Here is a 22,526-nt window from a genome sequence, read left to right on the forward strand (position 1 = left end):
AAGCTCTGAGGTGTTCTTAAATGACAAGGGATCCTTTCTGACAGCAAATTATTGTTTTACTTGCTTTCGAGGTTGACTTGTGAGCAGGGCAAAGAGTGGTTCAAAGGCTGCTGCGGTGGTGGATGGATCTCTTTTAAGAAATGATCTCTTTTGAAAAGTCAAACAGCACAGCCTCAATCTGAATGGTATTTCATCAGCATGCCTGCCTGAGGAGCTCAGAGCTTAGTAGCTTTCTTTTTTCACGAAAAGCTCCAGCTATGATTTTTTTTTTTAACAACTAATATTTGCTACAGTAGTTGCTGAGTGGCATTGCTGAATCTTAATCTGTGTACCAGCAACTGGAATGTGTTTGCTTGTTTGTTACAACCGGCCTGTGATAATCCTCGCTGACACTTCCATAGTGTTTACCAAGAGCCAGGCAGGTTGAAACACTTCAGAACTGCTGACTCATAAAATCCTCCCACTAGGAGAGCAGGAGCTGTTTTGCTGCGCGATGTTATTCCCATTTTGCAGATGTGAAAATTGAAGCATAGAGAGGCTATTTACGTAAAGTTATGTGACAGTAAATGGGAAGGTTGGGCTTTCAACTCAGGCCGAATAGCTCCTCCATTCTGCTGCGTTTTACAAAGCGAGTCCAATGACCTTATTAAAACAACAACAAACCGATTCTAATTCCATTTGATATCCTACACTGGGCCTTCAACTTGATTTCTGGCCCTTCTGGTTAGGACCATGAGTTTGTAATTGCATCCCTTAATGGAGGTGAAGAACTTTTCGTAGACCCTACGCTGTTTAATTGCAAAAATACAGCTAAATAAATGACGACCGTTTAATTAATCAGGAAAGACTTGATTTGGGTCTAAAATGACCAATCATTCTCCAAGAATAGATATAAAAAGTGCAGTGGTGGGGAGCCAGTGAGGACCCCATCCAGGTTCCGAGGACTTCACGCGGCACGCGGGGGACGCTTTCTCGGGGAGAAGACCCGTAGGAACAGGCGCGGCACAGCCCAGGGCGCTTCGGGAACGTGAATCCCCAGGTTCCCCGCAGGTCTCCAGGCTCCCGGGCCTTGTGTGTGTGTATGTCTTCGCTGCGCGATCCTGGACCATTCTCTGCCCGGGGACTGGGCGCTGCGGAGGGCGTTCCTGCGCCGCCGCCTGCGACCCGAGGCTGGAGGAGGAGGGTGGGCGTACCCCCGCCCCGCGCTCCCCGCGACCTTTGGGTACCAAGAACGTCAGTCTGCCTGGGAGTGGGTGGGGGGTACCGGCTGGGGCAGGAGAGAGGAGAAATGGGGGGCAAGGAGTGCGCGGGCTTGAGCCCTCCCCGCCCCCCGTTGTCCCCCAAACCTCCGCCGCCGCCCACCTGGCCGTCCCTGCTGCGGCAGCGGCCGGAGGCTCGCTCCCAGGCCTCCGGGTCGCGCTGTCTGCGGAGCTTTCCGGGCGTCTGCCCTCCCCCCTCCCCCCTCCCCCGCTTCGCCCGCCCTCCCCCGGGGCCCGACGTGCTCGTTCCCTGCCACTTCGGTCGGGGCGCGCCGGTGGGTTTGGCCTGCGCCGCGGCGGCGAGGCGGGGGAGCGAGTGAGCGCGAGGGGCGGGAGCGAGTGTCTGTGTGAGTCACCGGTACCTGGAGTGAGAACTGCGCAGAGCGAGCGGTGCGGAGCCCGAGCCGGAGCCGAGCCCGAGCCCAAAGAGCGCGGCCGACCCCCCCGGCGCCAGGCCCCGCTGCGCACCCACCCGCGCCGCCGCCGCCTCCCCGCGCGCCGCGCCGCCCGCTCGCCCCCGGCCCCGCGCCCGGCCACCCGCCGCCCTCCCGCCTGCCCCGAGGCGGTGCGGGGCTCGCCGGGGGATGTCACAGCGGCTCCTCGGAGCCCCCAGCCGCCGTCGCCGCCGCCCAGCCGCCGCCCCCGGGAACCGCGACAATGAACCCCCAGTGCGCCCGCTGCGGGAAAGTCGTGTATCCCACCGAGAAAGTCAACTGCTTGGATAAGGTGAGCGAGGGGGAGTTGGGCCAGCCGAGACCTGCCGGGCGCCGGGCTGCACCTGCTCGGAGAAGTTTTGGCATCTCTGTTGAAAAGAGAAGAGTGGGTTTGTGCCTGTGTGTATGTGTGTGTGTTTGTGTATGTGTGTGTGTGTGTGTGTGTGTATCTTGGCATCGGGTGAGGGCACACGAAGACGCCCGCAGGAGTGCCGGAGAGCACGCGTGGCGACCGTGATGTTGGAACCGGGAAAGGCTTTTGTCGGGGTGCGGGCGGCGGGGGTGCGGCGCTGCGCCGGCGGCGGCGGAGCGACTGCGGAGGGCGCCTGGCCGAGCGCGGCGCGGGGCCGGGAGAGCCGGGACTGGGCCCCCAGGGGCAGTTCGGCTGGCCGCACCCCTCCCACCTCCACTCGGACCCCTCCTTGTCCTGCACCCGCACCTCAAGGATCCGACCGGATCCCCACCTCACCGCCGCCCCAGCGCCTCCCACGAAGGCGGCGAGGTGGAGAGGCAAATAGTAATTAATATGTCATGGGGCAGCAGCTGCCGCATTGCTAAGAATAATCCCCGCCGGAGAGCCCGGGCTGAGCGCGGCGAGCCAGACCCACGGTGGGCTAATCTACCCGGTTGGGAATTCCAGAGGAAGTGGCTTTAGCCCAGCCCCTGCAGCCCTGCTCCCCTACCCTTCCCGGGAGTGGATGGAGTTTAACAGCCCAGGAGAGAGACCCTGGCTCTATCCTAAGCGACTGACAATTGAACCCGGCCGAAGGCGGTCCCAGTGAAATTTGCCTGTGGTCACACAAATGCCTCTTAAGAGCACGCCGTCATCCCTATAGTCATTCCAGACAGGGTCCATCTTTCTCGCAATTTAGTGGAAGCTGGACAGGCATGGGGAGGTCAGGGGTACCTACATAGTGCGCCTCTTGCCACATCGCGTTGCCTGACCTGCGGTGGACACTGTTGAACAAGATGCCCCGGACAGTTTAGGCACTTTGAACTGGATTCATTTTCCTTGAGGCCACTTCACAGTTTCTATTTCTCCATTAACCAGGCGCAGAATTCCTTTTTGGCTGCTCACAGAAGTGTGATCCGGGCAGAGCCCTTGGCATTTCTTCCATCTGAGTCTGTAAATTGCGGTGGGGAGTCATTTAAAACTCAGTTTTAATAACTGCCTGTGTTATTTACTTAACTGAAAATCCGGGAAGTCCACTGGTACCTACAGTCATTTTATTGTAGTATTTTCAGATAGGAGGACTAAAAATGTCTCTTTTCTGTACCCATCCTGGAAAGAACTGGCATTGTACTGACATTTTAAACATTTATTTTTTTTCAGTATTGGCATAAAGGATGTTTCCATTGTGAAGTCTGCAAGATGGCTCTCAACATGAACAACTACAAAGGCTATGAAAAGAAGCCCTATTGTAATGCGTAAGTATTGTCAACATGGTGCGCCAGGTGCGGGCACAGCGGCAGAGCAGAGAAGTGGGTGGATCTGCCTGTTCTGAAGAATTGGCTTACTGTTGTCACCCAGGTGTGGCGGGACCAGTTATCTGTTTATGCCACATCCTCTGGGGCCATGTACTTTGTTGAAGGTCATTGCATTTTCGTCTTTTTAATGTGCTGGGAAATTTGTGTGTGTCTTCAAACAGAAGGTTAGTTCTTGCGATTCAGTGTTGCAGAGTTAGAGACATTGGTTAGAAGCTGAGGAACTTACACACCTGAGAACATGCAAGCTATGAAATGCATGTCAGATTTGCATTTTATTCATATGCCAGTTTCCATTTTAATCATATGGTATGGCCGTGCTACATTTTCTGCCCCAACCTAGTCACTTGGAGAAAGGAGTCTTGCTCCTTTGGCCTTAGCTGAGACCACTCCGGAGATGCTGGAACTTAAAAAGGGAAGCAAAGAATTGAGACCTGGGTATTTCCAACTGGTTAATAGTAGGTCTGTTGGTGGGGATTAAAGTTGGTAAGTTATCTTTGGTGGGCTTTACTGTTGGCATGCTACCAATCTATGGTAATAGTGATTAGGGAGCATTTATACAGTGCTTATCATGTCTCAGGCCCTATTCTAAGCACTTTGTGCATACTGACTCATTTAATCATTACAGACCTTATAGCTTAGAGGGTTGTTATTATTCCCATTTGTCAGATGAAGGAGTTGAGGCTTTGAGAGGATGAGCCTGGGTAAGGGGCTCAGATCACTCCTGGAGCCTGCAAATGGTCAACATAGCCCAGTGTGTCCAAATGGCTACCTTGCCACCCTCTGCCTGTGTTTCTCCACTTTTTGAGCATCCTCCCACTCAGACTATTTTCGACTATGGGCTTTTGGCCCTGATAGCTGAACCTTTTTCTTCCCAGTTCCCTTGTGGGGGCTTATCCAGCCTGGAGGTGGCAGAGGAGCCCTAGCCTTCTGGCTGGAATATTGCCAGAGATTCATTCTCCCTGGAGTTTTGAAAGCAGGTTCATTCAGGTCTCCTGGAGATGGAGGGCCTGTGGTTCATTCCTGCGTCACTCATGGGAGTGATTTTTTCATAGATGGTAAATTTTTGGTAAATGGATGTAATGTACTCATACCTCTCTGGTGAATAACTTAATTAAGAATCTCTTTGTATTCCCTTTGGTCCTAGTTTAGTGTTTACAAATAGACCAGAAACATGAAACTATAGCATTGAACAGAATTCATGATTTGAATAAGTCCACAGATAGTTCCAAACCATTGATGTTTTCAGCCCTCCAGTATCATGCCTCTTACTAGAATAACAGAGAGCAATAAATGAGGTCCCAGTGTCATGGTCGCCTGCTTCTCTTAGAGCTATGGAGGGTTGGTTGGAGATTAAAAGCAGGCAGCAGTAACTAGAATGGAGAGGCCCCCCCAACTCTGCCATCCCACCCCTATGACCCATAAGCAGGATGTTTGTTCTTTGGTTAAAGGAAAGTGAACCCTGTAACTCTTCCAGCCTGTGGCCTGATTCCATCGGGCCACATCAGGATTCTTTATAGCTTCACAGTCTGAAGTTTAACCCAGTGATAAACTTTGGTGGTCCTGGAGGAATGGGGAGGGGAAGGGGAAAGACAGGAAGAGGAAAGCCAGGAAAGAGAAAAGGAGAAGACAGCAGCAAATATATATGTATATGCATAATATATTTATGTGTGTATATATATATGTATGTAAGATATATCTATACATATGAGCTTCCCAGGTGGCTCAGTGATAAGGAATCTCCTGCCTTCCAAGCAGGAGACTTGGGTTCCCTTGGGTGGGGAAGATCCCTTGGAGAAGGAAATGGCAACCCACTCCAGTATTCTTGCCTGGGAAACCCCATGGGCAGAGGAGCCTGGTGGGCTGCAGTGGTGTCTCAAAAGAGTTGGACACGACTCAGCGACTACAAAACAACAACAAATATATGTTTATAGACATACACATATGCTCACACTCATACAGAACTGAATGAGGGAGAAAAAAGATGACAAAAACAAAAAAGGGCAAAAAAAAAGAAGTGTAACTGAAGTGGAGTCTTTGACTGCTTTGGGTCACTTGAAAGTTCAAAGCTTACTGCTGAGTTTCAGTTCACTCCAGTTAGAAAAGACTATCAGATTCTGCAGCAAGTCATGGTTGGCTGGTTGGTCCCCTGACTTCAGTGAACTAATGCCCAGAACTGTGGAAATTTGGACCCCCCCAAACCAAAACCCTCTCTTTGTAGATAGGAAATATACTGCTGTGTTGTTTCATAGGTCTGAGTCTTATTTTGAAAACTTTAGGTGTATCTAAATGGAATGCTTACAGGTTTTCTCTCTAAAATTTCTTATGTACTTACTAGAAGTAAGTTATTAGCTTTGTTATTAGGTTTAGGTTGAGTTTTGGGGATTGGCAGCATCTCAGATGTTTTGCTTAATGTCGGAACTGGTAGTCCACTTCATAGAGCAGCGAGACAAGGGAAGACAGAAATCCATCTTTAGTGAGTAGAGTTGACGGCTTAAATGTTTAATTTAGTTTTACATTCATGTCACAGCTTGATATGCTGTCTCCCAGAAAATGAGCCTGGCAAGCTTGCAGGTTCTGCCTGCTGTTCCAGGCTGGTAGGCCCCTCTTCTTGACCCTTATTTTTCCAAGGGCACAGGCTGCCACGTAAATTCACTGGTCAGCGTGGATTACCCTCTGGAGATCCCAGCTTTGCTGTAAATCAGGTGCTGCGTGTCAATCAGCTGTTCCCTGTGGTCTTGGCCAAAGGGGCTGCCATCATTTCTCTGGGTCATTGGTGGAAAATTGATTCTCTGAAGCATACTGCTACCGGAAAATGAAACATTCTATGTCCATGTAAAGTAATATTTTATCTGCCCCTGGTATGGCTCAGGAGTGAATATATATACATACTTAAATGAAAATGACTGTTCTTCACCCCCTGTAACTTTTTACTGTGAAGATTTTCATGCATACAAAATGGTTAAAAGAATAAGGCAATGAACTTCTGTATACCCTCCACTGAGATATAACTGTTCTTAACATTTTGCAGTATTTGCCTCATGTGTTTATCTAGTTATCTGTCTAGATATATTTATTATTGTTGGGCCATTCATCAGTTTTAGGCATCATGTTAGTTTCATACATCAAGATATTTTATCCCTAAAAATGATATCACACAGGTACTAAGAATAAGGATATTTTTCTTAAGGAATTGCAGAGCCAATATCACACTTAAAAATTTAACAAAAATTTCATAATAGCTTTTAAAATCTTGTTCATATTCACATTTCCTTCACTATCCTCAGGATATCTTTTGTAGCTGTGTTTTTTTTTTTTTTTAATTTAAATCCAGGATCCAATTAAGGTTCATACTTTACATTCAGTTGTTATAAAAATGACAGCTTTTCTTGATTACTGGAGATTCACCATCAGGTGTTTAATTTCTGCTGTCATTTCTGTTGTTTTACATAACCTGTCAGAGCTTTCAGGAAAAGGACTTAAGTAGCATTTCTTGTAAAAATAATGCATGTAATTAACTTGAGAACCTTTAAAGTAAATATTAAAATATGCTGAAAAAATTTGAAAGCATAAGCAGACATTTAGGGTTTTTTTAAGGAAAACATAAAGGCTTTTCATTTTAACTGATACCCAGGGGCAATTTTTTTTAATGGAATAAAGTAGTGAGTATTTTCTTTAGTTTAAATGTGTTGCTTGTTTATATTCTCATGTGTTTAGAGAAGAAACAAGTTTTCTGTTTGATTTCATGCAAAGGAGAACATGTATAAAATATAATTTGCATACTATTTAAATTTTGATCTTTTGATAGAAAGATCAAAGTATAGTGCACACTAGTTGTAAGATTAGGCATGATACACATTTAGTTCCCAGTGCAGCAGTGTACCCTATTAAAATATTGAAAAACAAACTGATCGACTTGAGCACATGTCATGTTTCCACAAGCCTTTATGTTTTGTCAGCAGGCAGTGGATTCTTTTGCACATTCAAGATTGCTTCCCATCACGGAACTTGCAAAGAAAAGAGGACTAGGCGATATTTTTATTGCTCATAAATGCTGGGAACATAACACTAGCTGATTAGACAAAAAACACAGCTCATATCTGTAGGTGAATTAGTATGCCAAGTTAAACTATAAATGTATTGCTACCCAACAAGCCCTACAGAGAACATAAACCCCTTAAGGCTGTTTGTCAAATAGAGAATTTAATGTATTGTAAGTGCCAGAATTGCATTTATTATATGTTTGTAAAGAACATATTGGTTCTTACGATATTCTGAGCAGTATCGTCACTTAGCAATGCCAGTGACTGGCCATTTCATGTACTATCACAAGCAGCATGTTATTTTAGGTCAGGGGAAGGGCCAGTTTATGATGCCATCTCTTAGTGGAACACTGCCAATAATTTCCCCCAATCATCACTTTTGGAGGGATTTTTGGGGGGCTGCCCATTTGTCGTGACCTGCCCACATTTAATATCCCTTGTATCTGTGTCAAGTGTATCTTCAGTTAAGGCCCTGAAGGAACACAAGTGTCTGTACTAAATATGCTTCGTTATCCTTCCAAAGAAGCTTCCTTCTCACCAGATAGTTTCACTTAACATAATTTTGGAACAATTTAAAAATAAGCCAGCAGGAGCTGTTCGCTGTGTTTACTTTCACTCTGCCTGTGTTAGCATTCTGTCTTGTGAATATTTATGGACTATCTGCAGCCTGGATGATGCCGGGCTAGGTGCTCCTGGTTACGGGCCCCTCGGAATGGTCAGCTCCATTCAGCCAGCTTGCCGTGAAGGGGTTATCCAGGCCAGCCACCCAGCAACTCTCATCTCCTCTTTCTCTGTTTGGTGACTCTCCACCAGTGCCTTTACTAAGGGGACCTCAGAGGACACAGAAGGAAATTGAATTTAAACCTGAGAGGTTTTTCCATCACATATTTGCCTTATCTGTGCTGATGCCTCCCAAACCTGGTTCCATAACACTCCAAGGACTTGAATTATCTCAAGGGGACTTAGGAAATTCTTGCTATTAGGTTAGCTTTAATTACTTAAGAACTTTTCATGAAAGGCACAATGGGACAATTGGTGAGTTGGAGCCAGACAGAACTAAACTCGAATCCTGGCTCTATCATGGTCCACTGATTCTCTGGTCACTGAGCTTGTCTTTTCACCTGTGAAATGGGTATATGTGTGTATGTGTGTGCGCACGCGTGTGTGTGCGTGCACACGCGCGCAGTCATCTCTGACTCCTAAAATGCGAATAGTAATGCTTAACCTGCAGATCTGAGTGAGAATGAATGACACTGGGCATGTCAAGGTTCCAGCCTGGTTTTTGGCACATCACAGACCTTCAGGAAACTGTGGTGCTCTTATTTCCTTGGTGGTGCTTTATTGAGGGGTGAAGGAGGAAAAAAGGATGGAAGGCAGAAGAGGAATTTCCTTAGTACCCAGTTCCAGAACTGCCCCTCAGATACGAAAATCCGAGGCCGCTCAAGTCCATGGTCAGCTGTCTCTGCATTGGTGGTTCTGGATCCTCAAGTTCAACCACCTGGGGATCAGGTTCCACTGTAGTATTTATTGGAAAAAAATCCATGTATAAGTGGATCCTTGAAGTTCAAACTTGTGTTGTTCAAAGAAATGATAGTCACACCTGTTAGAAGGTTTATACTAGTACTTTGCACACTATGGGTTGCCAGCCGTTTGAGGATTGTATCTAGAACTTAAAGAATGAAGGAGAGAAGGGGAGAGAGAAGAGAAGAGAGAAAATATCAGAATGCATTTGAGTAGTGGAAAGAGTAGTGTTTTGGCAAAGATTTTTTCAAGTCATATGTGTAAAGTGTGTATAGCATCATGATGTAAAAAATATTTTTACTGGAAGATGTAGTCAAAAAAGATTTGAGAAACCCTAGCTTAGTTCCCTATTCTTAACGCCCCACACATCACAGAGCATTGGAAGTTGCCAGTACGTACAGTGCTGTGTGGAAAGGGCATGAATTCACACAGCCACTGCTTTCACTCTCTCTGTCTGTGCAGCCACACCCTCTCCCATAGCCAGCCATCCTTCAGGACTCAGCTCAGCCGCAAGAGCCCTCACCATCCTATGGAGCAACCACGAGCCCTCTTCTTGCATGACGTGGCTCTGAGGGCAGCTGTCTTGCTCCCCCCGTATCTGCAGAGCCTGGCACTTAGCGCTCAATAGAGATTGGCTGCTTCAGTGAGTGTGATGGTTATGCTGCAGCCCAGAGTGTGGTCTCTGGCCTCCTCCCCCAGTTCAGGATGTGGTCCAGCAGAGCTCCTTCTGAGCCTGGGCATCTAGAGGAGCTGGCTTGAGAATAGACCTTATAGAACCTGAATGGTGGTCCGGTGGCCAAGCTTCACTAGATCTGAATACCAAAGGATAAAGTCTCCCCACTGGAGGCATAGACTCACCTTTGCCAATCCAAAGTGAACGTGATGGAATTTCCTTTCTGTGCTAATGGGCTCGGTTTCAAAAATATACTTTTCTAAAAGATTCTGTATGGATGCTCATTAATTTTCTTCTGGGTTTAATTATAATCTGTAAAATGGGATAGTTTCTACCTAAGAGGAGCGTTTATAGAAATGAAAAGGGGAAAATATTTGTAAACCTCAGCACATCAGATAACACCTAAGCTAAGCTAAGCTAAGTCACTTCAGTCATGTCCAACTCTGCGCAACCCCATAGACGGCAGTCCACCAGGCTCCCCTGTCCCTGGGATTCTCCAGGTAAGAACACTGGAGTGGGTTGCCATTTCCTTCTCCAATGCATGAAAGTGAAAAGTGAAAGTGAAGTCGCTCAGTTGTGCCCGACTCTTAGTGACCCCATGGACTGCAGCCCACCAGGCTCCTCCATCCATAGGATTCTCCAGGCAAGAGTACTGGAGTGGGGTGCCATTGGTCCCCTCCCTTATTTATAATAAATTGAAAGTTGCTTATTTCCCTTTTAAAGAAAGGAGGAAAATGTCACATTGTTAAAAGCAACAGTTTCTGTTGGAGGACATTGTGATACATAGAGTTTCTAGTTTGTATCAATTAGAATTCTGCCTTGTCTGACTTTTCCATTGCCTACTGCATAGAGATGAGACCTTTTGCATATTTCGTTTTGCTAAAACTGGATGATTGAAAATGAGGGAAGGAGATGCTTTATTTGAACTAAATAAAAAGGTTCCAGTGTCCATGCAACTTGATCTGATTCTCAGGGACCTTATGGAACCATTGACGACATCGGATGAATTTTAGTATCCTTTGAAATCATTGTAGAAGGCTCTATTTACATGTCACGCCCTGAGTTTTGCCACATTTGGAAGTATTTCTGTCTCTTTATGATGATCTGTGTGTTACAGAGTGATGTCAGGTTAGAAAAGATTTGGGGCTAAAGCACAGCGATACTTCCTAAATCACAGTGAGATGCAAGGTTAATGCAAGATATAGATGTGTGCGCTTAAAGGGGTATTGATTATGTGTCAGGGGCCTGTGTAAGAGTGCATTTCAGTACGTCTTTCTTTAAACGTTTTCACATGAGTGCTTTAAAGGACGCTTGGTTCTTGGGAATGTCAGGAGGGTGAGTGAGGCAGACACACCCACACATGACACCCCCATTCTCCAGAACTTCACGGCCCCCTCATAGCTCAGTCTCTAGAGGCACAGGAAGTCAGATTTTTTCTTTTCCTTTCTGGTTCTGTTCTCCTCTAGTCAGTGTTACTAGAAGAGCTAGGCTTTTTACAGTGGGGGAAGTGGGAGCTAGAATAATGTTGATGAGCTGAGTACTCAGAACATTTTGAGGATTTGGTAAAAGGATACTTTTTTTGGTTTTATTTTTAATTGAAATATAGTTGATTTACACTGTTAGTTTCAGGTGTACAGAAAAGTGATTCTGTTTTAGAATGTGGCGGTGGTTTAGTCACTATGTTGTGCCTGACTCTTCGCAACCTATGGACTGTAGCCTGCCAGGCTCCTCTGTCGATGGGCTTTTCCAGACAAGCATACTTGAGTAGGCTGCCATTTCCTTCTCCACGGGTTCTTTCCGATCCAGGGATTGAACCCAAGTCTCTTTTGTCTCCTGCATTGGCAGGTAGAATGCTTACCACTAGTGCCACCTGGGAAGCCATATATATATGTACTCTTTTTCAGATTCTTTTCCATTATAGGTTAATACAAGATTTGAATATAGTTCTCTTTGCTGTACAGTAGATCCTTGTTGTCTATTTTATATATAGTAAGAGGATGATTATTGATTCTAATGTTCAGCTAATCTATCAAAGTGTTCTGTAGCCTCTCTTGCAAAGCTAGACATGGGGCACAAACATAACCAGAAAACAGGAAGCCGTGGGGAAGGACCAGGTCTGAACGGCAAGGATCGTTTATTCCGGCACTGGAAACCCAGGGTTCACTGTATCTGTGATCAGCTGTGTGTTTTTCTTAGTCCTTGAGAGCTTGTCATCATGTTCAGCTTCTGTTTACTTTTCCACACTCTCTGCCGACTCATTCCCATCGAACCGTAGGAGGAGCTAGAAGAGACCTAGTTCGATGTGTGTGCTTTTGAACAGCCTGAGATCGATTTGTAGATGGGTGGCCTGGTGGTATACTTCTGCTTCATCTCTGCAATCTGAAAGCCTTTTAGACAGAAATCCTTGATCAACTCTTCTGATACTCATTTTCCATCCAGAGCAGGGGCAGGTCAACCTCACAGAGAGGTAGAGACACGGGATGGCCGTGCATGGCTGTGGGTCAAAGACCTGGGGTGTGGAGTTAGACGGTTGACTGCTGGGATTGAATTCGGTCTTGAAATCTGACTTCATGATGTGTTACTGGATCAAGAGTGTGAACTGCACCAAGTTCGGGCAACACACAGGAGCATCAGGAACGGTGCAGCGAACGCACACATCAGTACAGAAAGACATATAAACATGTATTTTTGATGGTCTGTTTGGATGCCTGCGTCATCTTCTCCTGGCTTCTCATCCCACCGTCCACCCAGAGCCCCAGGTATCTCTGTCATAGTCTACATACCCTTTTCCTTCTGTCCCTCCCCACATTTATCCTCTCTGTCCTCGCCCTGCTTCTGGCTCTCATACTGTTTCATCAGTGATCAGAGCATTGTCCCCTACCTGATCTCTTTGTTCTAGTCTTTCTCACTTTTTTTTTTTTTTTGCTACACCATGTGGCCTGTGGGATCTTAGTTCCCTGACCAGGGATCAAACTTGTGCCCCCTACATTGGAACCACTAGACCACCAGGGAAGTCCCTAGTCTTTCTCTTTTTGAATGCTTTTTCTGTCACTGCAGTTTATCTTTTGAAACCACAGTTCTGGCCATATTATTCCCTTATACATACACTTCTGACAGCTCCCCACTGCCTACAGAAAAACAAAAAAGATTTCTGATAGAAACCCAGGGCTTTTCATACTTTCTCCACTTCCTTTCACACTCCTCTCAAACCACACTGGACTGCCAGCTCTGATGCCTTCATCGTTTCTTAGCTGAGGTCTCAGTATTCTTACCTGTAAAATGGGCATCGTAACAGACTCTGCCTCATAGGATTAAGGGTTTATTAGCATATCATTCTTGGAGAAGGCGATGGCACCCTCCTCCAGTACTCTTGCCTGGAAAATCCCACGGACAGAGGAGCCTGGTAGGCTGCAGTCCATGGGGTCGCGAAGAGTCGGACACGACTGAGCAACTTCACTTTCACTTTTCACTTTCATGCATTGGAGAAGGAAATGGTAACCCACTCCACTGTTCTTGCCTTGAGAATCCCAGGGATGGGGGAGCCTGATGGGCTGCCGTCTATGGGATCACACAGAGTCAGACAGACTCTGAAGCGACTTAATAGCATATCATTCTAAATAATAAGTTAAGCCACAGTTTCAAGCATACAATAAAGAGGTATAAAAGTTAGATTTTCATTGTTATTAAACTTGACATGGTGATTTGACCTTTTTCTTACACTATTCTTACGCTGTGTTCTATCCTCCCTTCTTTTAAAATTGCTTTGGGACCTCCCTGGTGGTCCAGTGGTTAAGACCTCACCTTCCATCCAATGCAGGAGGTGTGGGTTTGATCCCTGTTTGGGCCATTAAGTTCCCACATGCCCACACTTCATGGCCAAAAGCCAAAACATAAAACCGAAGCAATATTGTAACAAATTAAAGATTTTAAAAAAGTGATCCACATAAAAAAATACTTTAAAAAGACACCAAAAAAAAAAATCTTAAAAAAATGAAATTCCTTTCATCTGGCACATGGCCATAACCACCTTTGTGAAGCCATTCTGCACTCTTAGTTAATTCAGTTCAGTTCAGTTCAGTTGCTAAGTCGTGTCTGACTCTTTGCAACCCCATGAACTGCAGCACCCCAGGCCTCCCTGTCCATCACCAACTCCTGGAGTTTACCCAAACTCATGTCCATTGAGTTGGTGATGCCATCCAACCATCTCATCCTCTGTCGTCCTCTTCTCCTCCTGTCCTCAATCTTTCCTAGCATCAGGGTCTTTTCAAATGAGTTAGCTCTTTCCATCAGGCGGCCAAACTATTGGAGTCTCAGCTTCAACATCAGTCCTTCCAAGGAACACCTAGAACTGATCTCCTTTAGGATGGACTGATTGGATCTCCTTGCAGTCCAAGGGACTTTCAAGAGTCTTCTCCAACACCACAGTTCAAAAGCATCAATTCTTTGGTGCTCAGCTTTCTTTATAGTCCAACTCTCACATCCATACATGACCACTGGAAAAACCATAGCCTTGACTAGATGGACCTTTGTTGACAAAGTAATGTCTCTGCTTTTTTAATATGCTGTCTAGGTTGGTCATAACTTTCCTTCCAAGGGGCAAGCATCTTTTAATTTCATGGCCGCAATCACCATCTGCAGTGATTTTGGAGCCCCCCAAAATAAAGTCAGCCACCGTTTCCAATGTTTCCCCATCTATTTGCCATGAAATGATGGGACCGTATGCCATGATCTTAGTTTTCTGAATGTTGAGTTTTAAGCCAACTTTTTCACTCTCCTCTTTCACTTTCGTCAAGAGGCTCTTTAGTTCCTCTTCACCTTCTGCCATAAGGGTGGTGTTATCTGCATATCTAAGGTTATTGATATTTCTCCTGGCAATCTTGATTCCAGCTTGTGCTTCTTCTAGCCCAGCGTTTCTCATGATGTACTTTGCATATAAGTTAAATAAGCAGGGGGACAGTATACAGCCTTGACGTACTCCTTTTCCTATTTGGAACCAGTCTGTTGTTCCATGTCCAGTTCTAACTGTTGCTTCCTGACCTGCATATAGGTTTCTCAAGAGGCAGGTCAGGTGGTCTGGTATTCCCGTCTCTTTCAGAATTTTCCACAGTTTATTGTGATCCACACAGTCAAAGGCTTTGGCATAGTCGATAAAGCAGAAATAGATATTTTTCTGGAACTCTCTTGCTTTTTCGATATCCAGTGGGTGTTAGCAATTTGATCTCTGGTTCCTCCGCCTTTCCTAAAACCAGCTTGAACATCTGAAAGTTCATGGTTCACGTATTGCTGAAGCCTGGCTTGGAGAATTTTGAGCATTACTTTACTAGCATGTGAGATGAGTGCAATTGTGCAGTAGTTTGAACATACTTTGGCATTGCCTTTCTTTGGGATTGGAATGAAAACTGACCTTTTCCAGTCCTGTGGCCACTGCTGAGTTTTCCAAATTTGCTGACATTGCTTAGTTAATTACTGGACTCTTTCTCTGTGTACCCACTGTAGTCTTTATATCTCAGTTTTATCTCTTATCAGGAACCCTCCCTTGTACTAGAACTGTGCTTGTCTTCCTCTTCAAGCTGGTTTCCTGCTGCAATTGGGCTGTGAAGTTCTCAGCTGGTGTTGGAGCTGGGTTGGATGTGGGGAGTTAGGTCAGCTGCAAGAGCTTTTCTTCTTGAAGGGATTATTTCTCACGTGTGTTTCAGGAATTGAGAATATGTTGCAATGCTGCAGTGCAGTTCTTTAAAAAATTTTTTTTAATTTACTTTTGGCTGCACTGGATCTTTGTTGTTGCATGAGCTACTTTTTAGTTGTGGTGCACGGGCTTCTCATTGTGGTGGCTTTTCTTGTTGAGGAGCACAGGCTCAGTAGTTGTTGTGCATGGGCCTAGTTACCCCGCAGCATGTGGAATCTTCGCAGGAGGATTCCTAACCACTGGACCCCCAGGGCAGTCCTGGAAGTGCAATTCTGATGTGTAAGTGAAGGGTGTCATCCTCAACAAGACAGCCCTTGCTTCAGATGCCTCTGGAAGTTCAGGCGTCTCTCAGACCAACTAGCTACAAATTTGGAGAGGGGGTCCCCAGCCCCTTCAGATTTCATAGTTTGCTAGAGCGACTCACAGAACTCAGAAACACTGAAGATTATTGTTTTATCAGGACACAGGCAGGACCAGTCCAGCAAGGAGACACATAGGACCCGGTGTGGGAGGGTCCTGGACCTGCCCTTGCGCGGTGGAGTCAGGAGCAGTCTGCTTTCCTCCTGCCCTCCCCACATATCCGTGCATTCCCAAACCAGGGATCTCAGCCAGATCTGGAGCTTTGGTGTCCAGAGTGTTTAGTGAGGTTTCATTGTACAGGATGATGACTCTTTGGCCATGAGATTATTTGATTCCAGCTCCTTACCCCTCCCTAGAGGAAGTCCACTCACGTCACCCAACGCAAAGCTTCAGCCCTCTAATCACATGATTTCTGGAGCGGCCAGCCCCATCCTGATCATCCTGTTAGCACAACTCAGGCGTGGAACCCTGGGCTCATGAATGTCAAAGATATTTCCAATTACTTGTGAAATTCCAACTCTTTAGAGTGTGTTCCAGGAACCAGGGACTAATGCTACTCAGATTCGTGATTATACAACAGGCCTGCTTCTCACGGTCCTCATCGGATGTCCTGTTTGTGTTGTTGAGACTGCACTGCCCTTTCATATCATGAATGTTCTTATCCCATCATGATGAGAAGGCCCATCTCAAACCCACCATATCTATGTAGTCTGTCAGTAGAGGCTGGGGAAGACATGTGAACCGTTGACAGCCTGCACACAGGAGGTGGGTGGGAGGACCTATTTGTGGAAGGACCCTTGATATAACTCTCTAGGTTTGGTTTTTATAAAGAAGCAAGTCTTTCCTATCAGCACATTACATTCTTGAGGGCGGGAATGGTCCCAATTGCCTTTGTACCCTTTGGTACCTGCTGTGTGCTTGGTTACTGTCCCTCCGTAGTGCAGATTTCGCAGCAGCTCTGTTGGGGGTGCCGTAAGCCCCTTTAATTGTCTGAGCCATACAGCTCAACCTCAGGCATCCCTCACTGAGAGCAGGCTCAATAGGAAGAAACAGACTTTTTTTTTCATGAGGATCTGTGCGGTGATCCCAGTGGACCTGCCATGCTTGGGCTGACAATACACATGAACAACAGCTACTACTTTCTCTGTTTAGGTGGAGTATGGAAATTTATAGCTAGATTAGTGGTCACTGACATGCAGTCAAAAGGTGACAAGAGGAGTGCCATCTACAGAGGTAGTTGGTGAAATCACTTGGTCACAACTATGTTTTTCCAAAGGTCTCAGGAGTGACTCCTGTGTTTTCTTTGTTTTTAAATTTGTTTAGAATGAACTTTTCGGTCAACCCAATACTTTTTGGCCACTCCACATGGCATGTGGGATCTCCCCCAACCAGGGATCTAAGCCATGCCCTCTGTGTTGGGAAGTGTGGAGTCTTAACTCCTGGACTGCCAGGGAAGTCCCTCACTCCTGTGTTCTGGACATCAGGCCATGTTTTCATTCACTTGCCTATCCATATACTTTTTTTCCAGAAATAAGTATGATTTATTTAATCCCTGAAACAAAATATAATCAGGGATTAATTCATCCCTGCTAGATGAAAAAGTCTTTACATTGTTTTATGGGGCTCTTCTGGTGGCTCAGACAGTAAAGGGTCTGTCTGCAGTGAGGGTAGATCTGCGTTCTATCCCTGGTTCGGGAAGATCCCCTGGAGAAGGAAATGGCAACCCACTCCAGTATTCTTGCCTGGAAAATCCCATGGACGGGGGAGCCTGGTGGGCTATAGCGCACGGGGTTGCAAAGAGTCGGACACGACTGAATAACTACCACTTCACTTCATGGAAGCATTTAATTTTCTTTAGTGACTTTCTTCAATTCTGCCTTTTCTTCCAGATTTCCAGAGCTTCAAAAACAACTCAGCAGTGATCTGTGCTTCTTCCCCCTCCCCCCATGCCAAAGCTGGAATGCTCTCTGTGCCCCTTACCCCCACCCCTCTTCTCTCTCTGTCTCTCTCGCTGTGTTAAACTCTTCTGTGTTGCCACTGACGTAGTTCTCTGGTTTCCTTAACATTAAGTGAAATTCTATTTTAAAGTGTCTAGATGTTTAAGGCACATCATAATTAAGGGTTATTCCTGTCAGGAATAGAAGCACCATATTAGAACAGTTCTTCCTTGGAGGCTGCTAAAGAAGGAAAATCCAGTTTAGAGGGTTTGCCTCTGTGGTCTTTTTTTTTTTTTTTAAATGGTAGTTATGTAACATTGGGTTTAATTGGCCAAGAGTGAGGAAGCTGGTTTGATTGTGTGCCTCCTGGTCTATGTACCTGAGGAGATAAGTGGTCAGCGCAAGCACCCATAATTTGTACATGGGGGCTACTGCCCAGGAAGTGTCCTGCACATGGCAATTGGACAGATGTTGAAAGAGAAGCAGTTTGTTTTTTCTTCCTGCCATGATGAGTATGTAAGAGCCACTGAATAAACACTTGTGGATTGACTTTAAAAGCACATTTGTGCTGAATGGGATATAGCAGTCCTCTGTTTGATGGTAAACCTCCTAACGCTGGCATCTTTTTCTGGTGTAGCCTGGCGGGTCAGGAGAGAGTGCTACTCAGGGTTTAAAAAGTAATTCCCTGAACTCTGCCTAATGTGATGTGGCAGCCTGGATGAGAGGGGCGTTTGGGGGAGAATGGTTAGTATGTATGGCTGAATCCTTTCCTCGTTCACCTGAAACTATCACAACATTGTTAACTGGCTATACAGAACTCGATACAAAAATAAAAAGTTTAAAGTTAAAAAAAAAAAAAATTCCCTGCAGGAGAGAACAGGTGGTAACATGAAAGAAAGATCCCAGTGTACAAACTATGGGGTGTAAGGTTCAAGGATGTATTGTACAACACGGGAAATACAGCCAATGTTTTGTAATAACTGTAAATGGAAAAGAGCCTTTAGAAATTATATAGAAATAAGAAATTAAAGAGAAAAGAAGAGGAAAGGTTAGCAATCATTTTGAAGAGGCGGCAGAGCACAGAGAGTAATAACTGTGGAGCCAGATGGCCTGACGTCAGATCCCAGCCTCGCCACTCACTAGCTGGGGAGTGTCACTCAAGAGTTCTTTGTCACAGTTTCCTACTCTGTCCTTATCTGTAAGTGGGAGGCGGTGATGGTTGAGCGCATTATTTACAGAGAATTCAGTACAGCACCTTATACCTACAGGTTCTCAGTATATAGAAACGATTTTTTTTCTCTCTCTCTCTCCAGGTCTCTTCAGATAAAACTTGGTCTATATCTGCCACTTATTTCTAGAGTCAGACATATCCAAGATGGTGGTGGGGTACCCACTCTCCATGTCTAAATGTCTTTGTACTTTGACCAAGCGTGGAGGAGAGGGGAAAGCCCCCAGAAGAAAATGGTGCTGGGATGCTGTGTATGGTGTTTACTCTCAGGGCAGACTCTGTAGAAGTTAAATTTATAGTTTGACGACACCCCGTTTTATTCTGTATGAGGATAAAGAATCTGTATTCAGTTCGGTGTTTATCATTATTGGTTTAGGTATTCTGGCAGGGGGTGTCTCCATCTAGAGAATGTAAATATGGGGTCTCACACTACACTTGAATAATTCAACTGAACAAATATTTGTGGAACTCAGATCCAGAGTGCAAGGCAATCTTGAATCATGTACAAAATTCTGAGGGATGTAAAGACAGCTATGAAACAGTTGTAACCCTTGGGTTTAAACAATACAGTCTATTGAACAAGATAAAAAGGAAAAAAAAAAAAAAAAAGAAGTACCTGTGTGGAGGATGAGGAAGGATTGAATAATCCTCGGAAGAGACCAACAGGGGAATATAGCGATAATCTTACCCATCTATACCAAAGCATAGGTGCTAACCATGGTTCACTGGATCCAGAGGTATTGTGGGTCTGTGGTGGGGACAGGCTAAGTAAGTCCTGGTGGGGCTTGCTGTGCTAAAAAGAAACAAACCTAATAGGTGGGTCCGTGTATAGAAGGAAAGAAAGTGGAAGGTGAAAAAGTGATGGAGAACTTTTGGAGGAGGATGAAATGAAGGAGAAGCCAGTTTATGGCAGACCAGGGGCCACTTGACACAGGTACAAAAGATAACTGATGGTTTCTCCACGTGCGTACACTTTGGCACAGAGGCTGGATGCTGTCTAAAGGGAGGCTTTACTGAGACAGCTGTTCAAAGATTAAAAGAATATCAGTTGACTGTTCGCTTTGCTTTTGTTTATAGTTTCCCTGTTTTCAAGCTGCTTCCAACTTAACATGGAAAGTGAGGAAGGGTGGGCTGGAGGTATCCTCGTAAGTGGTTGTGAGGGTATTGGAGCAAGTGGTCTCTGCTCCCTTGATGCTCACCAGAGTGAGAGGAGAGATTGCTGGTCCCACCACACCCCAGACTTCAGGAAACCTGTTCACAGTGTATGAGAAGCAGAGGGGGCGTGTGAGTTCAGGAAGCCCCGGGTTACGAGGCAGCAGCCACGTAAAGTTCAGTCCTCCCTGTGCATCCAGGGGCAGGCATGGTCCTTGGCTCACAGTCGGCCTTAATAAAGAATTAGTGAATAAATGAAAGAAGGAATAAAAAGAAAGGGGGCTCCGTTAACTAGAAGACTGTGAAACATAAAGTTCTGATTGAAAACGTTAATTATTCCAGTGAGGGAGAAAAGGAGGAACAACTCTTAAAACCAAAACCAAAACACACAAAAAAACAACCTAGGGCACCACCCCTGGAGTCTTTTGAACTCTGATTAGCACGACACACAGTTTAAAAGATGGGAAACTGGGAATTTAAAAATGCGCCCACAGTCTAAGATTAGGGTCAGGAAAGCTACAGGCTGACATGAGCCATGGCTTGTGAAAAATTCTTGAGACGAAAGGATTTTAAAAGCTTTTATGTTCCAAGAAGGAGCTCCCAGGTGGTTCAGTGGTAAAGAATCTGCCTGCCAATATAGGAGACACAGGAGATGTGGGTTCGATCCCTGGGTTGGGTAGATTCCCTGGAGAAGGAAATGGCAACCCACTCCAGTATTCTTGCCTGGAAAATCCCATGGACAGAGGAGCCTGGAGGACTAAAGTCCATGGGGTTGCAAAGAGTCAGACAACATTGAGCGACTGAGCACACACATGTTTCAAGAGAAAAGATGAACTGTGGCTTGGGGAAGATACTGGAATAATAAAAATGACATAGGAAAGAGTAGAATTATTCAATTCCTAGTTAGCGTTCCTCTTTTCAACCAAGAAGAAGATATTTAAAACTAAAAAAGACCCATAAGAATCATTAAGAAATTAAAGCCTAGGAGAATAGGGTGAGGAAGAAGACATCAAGCCATTCTTCATGGTAGTAAAAGAAGTTGGACTCTCTAGATCCAGATGAATCTCTAGGTCCGGATGAATGGCATCATAGGGTCCTGAGAAGGCCCTGTGGACGTTGTCCTGGAACTGAAATCATGGCTCCCTTACCCTTGACGATGAAAGAAGATGTGATGGGGAGTTATGAGATGGATTTGGGTGCTCAGCTAGGTTAGTTACTTCCCTGGGCTCTGCCGCTGGGCCCTCATTTGTAAAATGACGTCCTGTCAGCCCACCTGTCAATGATCAGTGTCTCAGATATTGACAATAATAGCACTTACTACTCTTCTGGTCATTGTAAGGAAGAAATCAGATAATCCGTGTAAACAGTTGACAGAGTTGATATCATCTAAGTATCTGTTACACTCATTATTCTTTGAGAAATAATGAGTATAATTATTGTTCTCTTTGAGAAATTATCCACACAAGAGCGCTTTGGAGATGGAAAAATATTTCAAGTTTTAGAAAGGGGAAGAGGAGACAGATTGTAGAAATTACAGCCTAATAAATTTGACATTAATTCCTTGCAGAATTCTCATGTGGATAAGTTCAGAGATGCTTGGGAGGATCAGCATTAAGAGTCCTAATGGCTTCTGTATTAGTTTGCTAGGCCTGCCGGGTGGATGACCACGAACAGGTGGCTTAAATAACAGGAATGTATTGTGTCACAGTTGTGGAGACTGGAAATCCAAAATCAAGGTGTCCCCAGGACTGGCTTTTCTGGGGGTGGTGGGCGTGAGGGAGAATCTGTCCTGGGTCTCTCTCCTTTCCTTGTAGATGGTTATTGTCTCCCTGTGTCTCTTCACATCATTTTCTCTCTGTGCTTGTGTTGAAATTTCTCCTTTTTTTTTTTTTTTTTTTTTTACAAGGACAGCGGTCATATTGGGTTAGGGCCCACCCAGATGTTGTTGTTCACTCGCTCAGTTGTGTCCAACTCTTTGTGACCCCATGGACGGCAGCACATCAGGCCTCCCTGTCCTTCACCATCTCCCAGAGCTTGCTCAAACTCATGTCCATCGAGTCGGTGATGCCATCCAACAATCTCATCCTCTGTCGTCCCCTTCTCCTCCTGCCTTCAACCTTTCCCAGCATTAGGGTCTTTTCTAAGGAGTCAGTTCTTCATATCAGGTGGCAAAGTATTGGAGTTTCAGCTTCAGCATCAGTCCTTCCAGTAAATATTCAGGATTGATTTCCTTTAGGATGGACTGGTTGGATCTCCTTGCAGTCCAAGGGACTCTCAAGAGTCTTCTCCAACACCACAGTTTAAAAGCATCAATTCTTTGGCCCTCAGTCTCCTTTATAGTTCAACTCTCACATCCATACATGACTACTGGAAAAACCATAGCTTTGACTAGATGGACCTTTGTTGGCAAGGTGCCTGTGTTGAAATTTCTCCTTTTTATAAGGACAATGGTCATATTGGTTTAGGGCC

At 45.4% G+C, this 22,526-nt stretch overlaps 1 protein-coding gene across 2 annotated transcripts in view; it reads left to right on the plus strand.

The window, feature by feature from the left end:
- The first annotated feature begins 1,778 nt into the window (after positions 1–1,778).
- The window catches only part of NEBL (nebulette), a 376,575-nt gene continuing 355,827 nt past the window's right edge, over positions 1,779–22,526 (plus strand). The window contains exons 1-2 of one of the 2 annotated variants that reach the window (XM_044928168.2): positions 1,779–1,985; positions 3,306–3,400. In XM_044928168.2, coding sequence (XP_044784103.1) covers positions 1,917–1,985; positions 3,306–3,400 — 164 coding nt within the window. In that variant the 5' untranslated portion in view covers positions 1,779–1,916. The remainder of the gene's footprint in view (positions 1,986–3,305; positions 3,401–22,526) is intronic. The other variant, XM_006058648.4, reaches the window with a different exon arrangement.

Source organism: Bubalus bubalis, chromosome 14 (assembly GCF_019923935.1).
Source record: "Bubalus bubalis isolate 160015118507 breed Murrah chromosome 14, NDDB_SH_1, whole genome shotgun sequence".
Classification (NCBI taxonomy): Eukaryota; Metazoa; Chordata; class Mammalia; order Artiodactyla; family Bovidae; genus Bubalus; species Bubalus bubalis.